The 10,414-nt window shown below is 40.9% G+C and overlaps 2 protein-coding genes across 2 annotated transcripts in view; both read right to left on the bottom strand.

Annotated features, from left to right (window-relative positions):
* The window catches only part of EPOR (erythropoietin receptor), a 36,448-nt gene extending 34,847 nt beyond the window's left edge, over positions 1-1,601 (bottom strand). The window contains exon 1 of the mRNA XM_015813271.2: positions 1,431-1,601. Coding sequence (XP_015668757.1) covers positions 1,431-1,539 — 109 coding nt within the window. The 5' untranslated portion in view covers positions 1,540-1,601. The remainder of the gene's footprint in view (positions 1-1,430) is intronic.
* Positions 1,602-6,008: 4,407 nt separating this feature from the next.
* RGL3 (ral guanine nucleotide dissociation stimulator like 3) overlaps positions 6,009-10,414 on the bottom strand; it is a 29,970-nt gene continuing 25,564 nt past the window's right edge. The window contains 4 exon segments of the mRNA XM_029283603.1: positions 6,009-6,106; positions 6,355-6,540; positions 8,373-8,487; positions 9,458-9,607. Coding sequence (XP_029139436.1) covers positions 6,009-6,106; positions 6,355-6,540; positions 8,373-8,487; positions 9,458-9,607 — 549 coding nt within the window.

Below are 10,414 nucleotides of genomic sequence, written 5' to 3'. Positions count from 1 at the left end.
GGACTGACATTTTGAGCCCTGAGGACGTCAGCAGGTGGCTGACGAAAGCTAGGCGTTTTAATTGGTTTTATTAGTAGTTTTAGTAATTTTAACATTAAACCAAAATTTTTTACCACATTCCCTGGTGCTCGTGTGTTTTTCACTGTTTTAATATGGAATTACCCAGGGATCACATTTTTAAAGAAATTTTTGATATATAATTATATATATATATATATATAATAAAGTTGGAAGGGACCTTGGAGTATATATAAAGTCGGTGCTACCAAGGATCTCTGTCACTTTGTGTAATATCTCTTTGTGATCCACCCCATCCCCCCACTATTCCTTAAATCGCTATAACTGAGCACCAGCCTTTTCTAACTTAATGTTCTCCAGAGAAAACATCTCTTAAAGCCCGGAGCCAGCATAGCTTTTAGCACTGCCAGAAAAGTGCTAAGCTAAATCTGAAAGACAGCCACAAAGTTGCCAGCTTTGGAATATCAAAGCATGGAAGGCCTGGGTTGTGCCAGTTGGTCTCCAGGGATCATCCCTTTGATGCTGCAGAGCACTGCTGATCTCTGCTCCTCAACAGAAGTTTCTTCTCTTGGCCCACTTTGACTGTTTTCCCTTGCTCCATGCTAACTGTGCAGTGGAATCTAACCTGCACAGGGAGAGATTTTTCAGATTCATGTGGTCCTACATGAAAACTGCTCTCAGACTGAAAAGAAACCAAAATGGTTTCCTGCAGACTTGTTGCAGGAAACCATTTTCCAGCCTGCGAACTTTTTGGAAGTCTGGGAGCAGCTTTTCCAACTGGCACATATTATTAAAAGGCACACTCTTTCATGAGTTCCAGCTGACTTCATTCCATGCAGGGAGTGGCTTTTCCACTCTTGACTCCTCCTGATTTTTGCTACATAAACTAAGATGGCTCTCCTCCTCCTCCTCTGTTTGCCAAAAATATACAGGCTTACTTTGTCAATAGTAGTGTAGTAAGAGAAATAAAATGACAGAGAAAGAGACTTTGGACATACTTCAGATAAGGCAGGTTAGATGTGATTTGATTCAATCAATTTTGCATAGGGTGACTCTTTTTTTTAAAAAAAACAAAATCTTCCCGGTAGCAGTGTTTGTCAAGCCCCAGCATGGCTAGCTGGGGAGTTCTGGGAGTTAAAGTCTACATGTCTTAAAGTTGCCTAGGTTGAGAATCACTGCTCCATCCCAATGGACTGCATGAATTTAAAGGTGCTAAAAGGAGACACCACATCAGAGCCCTGGCAAGCTGGCCTCAGATGCCACCTCTTGACAACATGATGCCTCTGACTATTCATTCCTTGAAACCATCTCCTCCGCCACCACCATCCTGATACCCTGTGACTACACTCACCTGCCTCCCTCCTCCTTGCCCTTACTGGTCCCACTTAGCCTGCCCTGATCAAGAAGGGTACCTTTGTTGTTGAAGTGTGCACCAAGATTCCCAGGGCCCTCCTGAAGTGAGCCAGAGGCCCAAACCACCAGGATCAAAAAGGCAGCAATGGATCTCCAGGCCTGCTCCATGCTTTGGTGCAGGGGAAGGCAGCCGTTCTGCCAGAAAAGTCTTTTCACCTGCTCTGCCAGTTGGTAACTGACTGCAGAAGCTGATGCCTGGGTCTTTGCTCCACAGCTGGAGGCTGCAGATAAGAGGGCGGGCTCTGAGTTGAGAAAGCAACAACAACAAATTGCTGCAACTGTGAGCAGACTTGAGCCCCTCTCCCCCTGGGGATTTCTCCTGTGCATGACAGAGTACTATCTTCTTACATTTAGGGTAAGGCTATGTCAAAATTATTGTACCCCAATAGCAACTGCAAGTCAAACTCCAGGCCCAGCATACTTCCTATCCACCCCAAAGCATGAAGCTTGCTTACTTTCCCCAATCATATTCTTCCTGGGACTGTCTGCCCACAGTCTGTGTACCTCCAATCCTGTGTCAAAGGCATTCCTTTTACTATTCAGTGTGCAATGCAGGTTGTTCCTAGTTCAAAGACAGAATGCCCCAAAGGCAAAAGAGAGAGGAAAAGGGTTGTTAAAAATCTAATGGACAAAACAGGTGTAGACAACACCTCACAGAAGGTAGAATAAACAATCTGCCATAAAGATTGTGTTAATGTCAGGGACAACTTCCCAACTCCAGGAATTCACAGGAATAGAACCTTTAATTTTTTATGTGGCATACATTCATTATTTGGGGCCCCATATTGCACTAAAACGCAATTGTGATGTATTTAGATTTGGCCCTGATATTGTAGGAAGTCGGCTACTGGAGATTGCACTCCCTAATTTATGCCTCCCAGAGGCTGTGGGAATAGAACATAGAGTAATAGGATTGGGAGGACCCTTGGAGGTCTTCTAAAATGAACTCCCTGCCTGTGGCAAGAGATTTTATACCATTCCAGACTTTCTTTGGGCTTGATGGGATGGATATATGAGATCATAGAAAGAATAACAGAATAGAATAATAGAGTTGGAAGGGACACTGGAAGTCCTCCAGTCCAACTTTCTGCACAAGCAAGAGACCCTATGCCATTTCAGACTAATTGTTTTCACTGTCAGGAAATTTCTCCTTATTTCTAGGTTCTTTCTCTCCTTGATTGGTTTCCATCCATTACTTCTTGTCTTGCCTTCAGGTGCTTTGGACAATAGGTTGATCCACTCTTCTTTGTGGCAGCCTCTGAGATATTGCAATACTGCTATCATGTCACCCCTAATCCTTCTTTTCATGAGACCAAACATACCCAATTCCCGCAACCATCTTTCATATTTTTTAGCCTCCAGCCCCTTAATCATCTTTGTTGCTCTTCTTTGCACTCTTTCTAGAGTCTCAACATCTGTTTATATTGTGGCAATCAAAAATGGATACAATATTCCAAGCGTGATGTATTATCTGCTTTCAAATCATCCTCTGTTCTCTGCCATGTACTTTTTAAAGGAAGTCTCTGGATTTGCAGAGAGAGAAAAAACATATGTCTAGCCAAAGGCTGAGGGATAAAGGCATGATACAGATTATGCCAACTGACTCTTCTTGATGCTGCAGGGGAAAAGGCCTTTCTCTGGAGTCTGGGGATTCAACTGGGCATCTTCATGGGATGATCTGTGATAGCATGGGTAGCACAGAGAGTAGAAAATAGGAAAACCTACAGATATGGTTCCTTTCAGTTCCAAATTAATTTGGAAATGATTTCTCTTTGTATCCTTCGCCTTTTGACCAGACCAGTGGGCAGTGGTGAGTGTGCAGCTTGGGTTAGGTAGGGAGGTGTGGAACTGAAGGCAAAAAGGAGGAACTACAAACAGAAAGTTGTTTAGGGATGATAAGAGGGCTTCTTCTGCAGAGGACTTGTTTATTTCAGGCACTTGCACTTTTTAAAAACAGATAGTAGAGCTGTAGTCCCTTATCTAACCCCCCCCCCCCAAATTGACTGTTATTCACTTTTACAAAAACTTATTTTCAAAGAAAAATGTCTCTTTATAAATACATTTATTGATTTGCTATATTGCTAGTGAAATAGCAATGTCATAATTTAACATTCCTGATATATTTGGCCAAATTTCATTTCTACATGAGCGTGTGGGTATGTGGGAGAGTGGGGTTTGCTGTCTGTTTATAGAGAGTAGCTTGCCCTGTCAGTCTTGGTGAGGATTACTTTGTTTTTCTGGGCAAGCTTCCATATCATGGGCTACAGCTACAACCATTTTTTGTTTTTGGGAAATGTCTCTGGTCTCTATCACTCAGATGATGCTTCAGACTCGTGCTTTGCTTTGCATCAAATTAAGTAACTAGGTACTTATTTTTTAATTACAATAATCTAATCAGAAAACCAGGAGTCTAACCTTTTTGTATGTTTCCCTTTGTCTTATCCTTTTTGACCCTATCCCTTTATTACCTTTATAAAACTCAATAAAATATTTATAATAAAGAAAACCAGGAGTGTAATAGTTAAAGGCATCACTTTAGAAACTGGGAGACTGTGAATTCTAGGCCTGCTTGAGGCACAAAGTCAGGTGGGTGATCTTGGGCCAGTCACTTTTTCTCAGCCCTGGGAAGGAAGCAAGGGCAAACCACTTCCAAAAAGCCTTGCCAAGAAACTTCAGGAACTTTCCAAGCAGACGCAAAAGTCAACAGTGATTCAAAGTCAAGAAAACAAAATCCCACACAAGGCCTGTTTGCAGTCTAGTGGCTTCAAAGTAGTTACTACTAAACTAGACACACTAGTGTCATAGTAGGGACTACAGGATAATCCCACCTCATGAACAGAATTCTTTTTGTATGTTTGAGTTAAAGCATAGGAACACCAACTGTGGCCTGGGATTGCATTTCCCCAGTCTATAATTGGAACATCCAAAGAGCTGAATTTTGTCACTTTTGTGCAGGCTAATCTTATACCGTGGGCCAAGCTAACAACTTAAGGGCAATTCAGGGCTTTCTCTGAAATTTCTAAGAGATAAACCACACTGTTCTGAGTGAAAATTGTTGCAGTACCTAATCAGCTTATTTTCCCTTTATCTGAAAACTAAATCAAAGCATCTTTTGCTTTAGGGAGAGGGAAACTTTCCCTAGACCACAGAACAATATGCATTTCAAGTCTCAAGCATCAACACAAGAAAAGAATCTACCAGCTATGCATGATATGTTAAAATTCCTACTTCGGCCAGGATGATAGATCATCCTTGCACTCAAGGCTATCCTTGGCAAGGTAACAGGTGAACCTTTGGAGGGGGGTCTCCAAATTGTGCTTCCCCACTGTGATGGAATGTAGAAGACTGGATTCCCAGGAGGGAGGGGGCACGTTCCAGAGGAATAAGAGGCAGCTCAGTCCAGCTATTTTGTGTGAGAGAAAGAGAGTGACGACCGCTCCTCCCTTTTAGTTCTATATGCTGGATGTAGATAGTAGAATGCTTCAGTTTGGCAAGATTCTGTCTTGTGCTGAACAATAAAAAAAATCTGTTTGGAAGAATCACCATATGTCTTTCTTGGTTTCTGGACCTGACACATTCTCAGTTTAAGACAGCAAGAATAAAGTCCTGGCTCTTGTTGTTTTTAGGCCTACAGGTAATCCATTTTTTCCCTGAATCAGGGAATGAGTTAAATGATTGAATTACAGCTTATGTGGGAGTGGGCAGTATCTTCAAAGCCTCGAGGGAGTTGGGCAGGATTGCCTTAGCACTTTTATGGACTACTGTTTGGTTCTTATATTAGCTAACTCATGCATCTTGTTCATAAAATTATTCCAACTCTGTTACTGACAATTGTAATAGAACTGAGCAAGCAGCACTAAATATTTAGGAAATTCTGGCTTTCAGAGAATCTTGATTAATTTAATTAAAAAAGATTTGTACTGCTGTATGAAACATGCATACATTCTCATAATAACTGGAATATCTGGAGAGAGCAGGAAGGAAGAAGGCTTAAAGAGTGCAGCACAGGTATATTGAAGCTTGTCATACCTGCCTACCACTGTGTTTGGGGTTTTGGTGGGTCTCTTTTCAGCAAAGCTAGGATAGATTGTGTGGACTCCACATGGTAGTTCTACAAGCAACAAAAATGGGAAATATTACAGAATCATGTGAAAAGAAATGTATGCTTTCACATAACAAAGATATCACTATCACAGAGCGTCCATCTACACAGGTCTGCCCTTGACTACACTATTAAATTTTGAAGGCCATGAATATGTGAATATCACCTTCCCTTAAAACCAAAGACTAGCTCAGTTTTTTGAAGCAACCAGGTGCTATCATTTGGGGACTTTTCAAAATGCTACTTGTAACCAAAGATGCTTTTTGGAATTGATGGCCTTTGGGCAGTATGGTTGTTGATCTCCCACAAAGATTCTGAATGGGCAAAGCAGGATCCTACAGATGACCAATTCAGAATAATTACAATCTTTCATGGATTCTTCAGTTTCTTAGCCACTTGCATGTTACAAACGTGTTGTAATCAGACAAGCTATCTTTGGCTTTGAAGATCTGTTCCTATGCTGTTCAACTCTTGATCACTCTGGATTTCTACAAGAGATGTTGGTGGGGATTCTGACCAAAATGATGTCCTCTTGGAAGCATAAGAAGGTGACCGTGGCACAGAAGAAGGTGCCTGCAATTTCTGCACAATATGAGGGGGAACTGGGCGCCTGGTTTCCAAGGGAAGTGGGTGTTGAGGAACAGACAGATAGGGAGGGGGAGAATCAGGGGGGGCTATTGCTGACTGATTTTCCAAGAACCAAGAGGAAGGAGCTAAAAATGGATGTGTTGAAAGACATGATCTAAAGTGTGGATCCTCAGCAGAGAGTGATGGAGAAAGGGAAACTGGGCTGTTCGGTGCACTATGTGAAAATATGAAACATGAACTGGCAGCAAGGGTGCCAAAATCTTTGAGAGAGGGGATGCGGCGAAGAGCAGCTTTGCTCCCAGGCTTTGTCTTCAAGTATGGTTCCCTGGTGATTCCCTTTTTCTGGAGCAGGAAGAAGTCATGGGGTCCAGCAGGATTCATGGCATAGAAAACATTTGCACTGTCAGGAACCAGCAACTCTTCAGGGGAGAAAAAGAACAAAACACAGAAAGAATGAGAGAGTGTGAGCAAGGCTTGGCAGCATCTCCTCTCCTTCCATCTTAACAGAATAACAGAGCTGGAAGGGACCTTGGAGATCTTCTAGTGCATGGAGGAGGCCCTAGACCATTTCAGACAAGTGGCTGTCCAGTCTCTTTTTAAAAGCCTCCAGTGATGGAGCACCCAAAACTTCTAAAGGCAAGCCATTCCCCTGGTTTATTGTTCTCACTATTAGGAAATTTCTCCTTAGTTCTAGGTTGCTTCTTCTCTTGATTAATTTCCATCCATTGCTTCTAGTCTTGCCTTCTGCTGCTTTGGAAAATAAGTTGACCCACTCTTCTTTGTGGCAGCCTTTGAGATATTGGAAAACTGCTATAATGTCACATTTAGTCCCTCTTTTCACTAGACTAGACATACCCAATTCCTGCAATCATTCTTCATATGTTTTAGCCTCCAGCCCCCTAATCATCTTTGTTGCTCTTCTCTGCACTCTTTCTAGAGTCTCAACATCTTTTTTATATTGTGGTGATCACAACTGGATGCAGTATTCTACTGTAAGTGTGATCTTACCAGGGTATTATAAAACAGAGCTAATATTTCAAGTGAAATGTTAGCCCACATTTGTGGTCTACTTTGTCAAATGTCTTACTGAAATCCAAATATGTTATGTCCATAGCATTTCGCTGGTGTACTAATTTAGTCACTTTGTCAAAGAATGAAATAAGATTTGTCTGACACGATCTGTTTTTGACAAACCTGTGTTGGCTTCTGGTTATAACTTTGCTTACTTCTAGGTGTTCACAGATCTGCTGCTTGATTATCTTTTCCAGGATCTTCCCAGGTATTGATGTCAGGCTGATAGGTCTGTAGTTTCCTGGATCTATTTTTTTCTCTTTCTTGAAGATGGGAACCATATCAGCTCCTTTCCAGTCCTCTGGTAGTTCCCCAGTGCTCCAGGATCTTTGAAAGAGATGGTGCAATGGTTCCAAGATCACATTTGCCAGCTCCTTCAGAACTCTGAGAAGTAAACTATCAGGTACTGGTGATTTGAACTCATCTAGAGTGGACAGATGTTCTCCTACCATTTTGTTGCCTATTTTAATTCAAATTCTTAGTCTGTCTTTTATGGTTCTGTCTTTGGTAGATTGGGCTATTTTTTTCTTATTGTGTGAAGACAGATGCAAAGAAATAATTAAGCAGCTCTCCCTGCTACTTGTCACTTCCTTGCCATCTTCTCACATTAGTGGACCAATTGTGTTTTTTTTTTACTTTTTCTTGGTTTTTTTATATGTTGCAAGCATTTATTATTGTTGTTGTTGTTGTTGTTGTTGTTGACATTTGTTGCAAGTCTTAGTTCATTCTGAGCCTTAGCTTTCCTGACTTCATCTTTGCATGTTCAGGCTATATGCTGGTATTCTGCCTTAGATATGTCTCCCTCTTTCCATTTTTATATTGGTTTTATACAGTCTACTAGAAGACCTACAAGGTCCCTTCCAAATCTATTGTTCTGTTATTCTGTATTCTGTTATAATGCAATTCCACCTCCTCTAACAAAATCTGTTTACAGTTTATATCCTTCCATCAGTACATTCCGGTTGTTTCATTCCACCAAGTTTCAGTAATGGCAACTATATCATACCTGCCCTCATGTACTAGTACCTCAAGAACTTCTTGTTTGTTCCCCAAGGTTTGACTTGGTGTATAGGCATCCAAGTCCTTTATGGCTGGCCCTGCCGATCACATGCTACATCACTGTTTTGCTGGCCTATGGCTGTCTCGGCTAGGATCTCTTCTAGGATTCTGCAATTCTTACCTTGACCACCCCCCAGAAGTTGCAGAAGTTGGTAATTGCATGGTGAGTCCTCTTCCAATTTGTGCTTCTGCAAGGCCCGCTGTATCACAGCTGTGGTCTTATCCTGGCTAGTGATCTATAAGGAGAATTCATCCACTTATAGGTAACCACAGGTGAGTCTGATAGACCCAGCTATGTGACAACACTGTGTAAAACACTGTTAAAAGATGAAACAACACATATAAATGGCATTATTATCGATCAAATAAAAAAGTGGTCTCTGAAGACATCATAGGCTCTGAGTTGCCCATTCTCTAGTGTATTACATTAAGTAGATCCATTATCCAAAAATGATGTCTGTTTTTGAAATACACTAATTCCACCTCCATACACATCACAGTCCTCAAATGTGATACTGGTAAATCTCCAGAAATGCTTTCTCCTAACTAGTGTCCTCCAGTTGCATAGGACAGCTCCCATAATTTCCAGCCTTTGCTCACAGCAGGTAGGAAGTGTAGAGGCTTGATATTAAGCACATTTGAAAAACATCACATTGGAAAAAATTGCTCTAGAGGATGGAAACAATCCAGTCTTATTCTCATCAAACAAAAAAAAATTCCAAATACTCAAAGTAAAACATCACAAAAGTTTTCAGAAGTATGTATAGATTCCTTAGTTCTCTTCTTTCCCATTCATATCTGTCTTGGTAATTTACAGACATGTAGACTTTAACTTCCAAAAATCCACAGGCAGCATGGCTATTGATGAGAATTTCAGGAATTGAATTCCACACACCAGAAAACTGCCAAGGTTGAGAAACCTTGCTCTAAATACTTTGGTTCATTTTTGTTCTAGATCATTTATTTTGTGATATTTATTCTTCACTTTCTCGGTTCACAGCTTCCATGTACAGAAACTGTAAATCTGGGGATTTCCTGATTTTCTTCATCGTTCTGGTGCAATCAGAGAACCCTCATCACTTTAATCATGTGCAATCTTTTGGCATGCTTTCCAGTCATGTCCTTATTAAACCTGCCCTAGATATTTCCTGCAATCCAGAACTTGTGGCTTCTCTTCCACAATACTGCCCTCTCTTGGTAACTTACCAGAATGCTGCGATAAAGGTTTCCATTTCCACAGATATTGTTCATATGGACACGGACAATGCGAGATTCTGTCTCTCCCTGTTTAGAGATGGAAGGTGGCACAGGTTGCTCACGCAGAGGGCAGGTTTTCAACTGAGTTACAGGTGGATCCTAAGCAGAGGAGAATGGCCAAAAATGAAATATTATGACTTTTAAAATGACATACTTCACCATTTTTGATGTGTCACAAGAGTTTTGTGTATGCAAATTGAAACCTATGATGTTGGGGGAACAAATGGTGTATTCTGAGAGCCTAACCAGAGATCCAAGTATCTAAAGTAAAACACATCCCCAGAATTTTGGGATGGGTTTCAGGAATTCCCCAGGTTTACAGTTTCTGTACATGGAAGCCGTGAACTGAGAAAGTGAAGAATAAATCTTGCAAAATAAGTTATCTAGAACAAAAATGAACCAAAGTATCTAGAACAAGGTTTCTTAAACTTGGCAATTTTCAGATGTGTGGACTTCAACTCCTGAAGTTCTCATTAACAGCCTGCTGCCTGTGGATTTCTGGGAGTTAAAATCTACATGCCTGTAAATTACCAAGATTAAGAAATGAATGGGAAAGAAGAGAGATAAGGAATCCATATACTGTATACCTCTGAATTAGGCAGTGAAAAATAATTTAAATCCATTCTTGGAATTAGAGAAATGATTGATCACACCATTTAGCAAAAATTTTAATTTGGTAGAAAAAAATGACCAGGAAGGTTTAAATGGCTTCCAAAGAGTATTTGTGAGCACAGTATTTCCCAGCACAGTATCAGATTGTCATCTATGTGATCTTTTGGGTAGAAACGTAACCTGTCTGTTCTATATAGAGGACAGTGGGAAATTACTCACCTATTATGGCAAACACCCATGTTGGTAAGTGAAGTAGGATATGGATACCCGTATTTTTCACACCATAAGACGCAC

This window comes from Protobothrops mucrosquamatus, unplaced genomic scaffold (assembly GCF_001527695.2).
Source record: "Protobothrops mucrosquamatus isolate PMUCROS unplaced genomic scaffold, P.Mucros_1.0 scaffold150, whole genome shotgun sequence".
In the NCBI taxonomy this organism is placed as follows: domain Eukaryota; kingdom Metazoa; phylum Chordata; class Lepidosauria; order Squamata; family Viperidae; genus Protobothrops; species Protobothrops mucrosquamatus.
The sequence above is the reverse complement of the archived record's forward strand: the minus strand, read 5'-3'. Positions and strand labels throughout refer to the sequence as shown.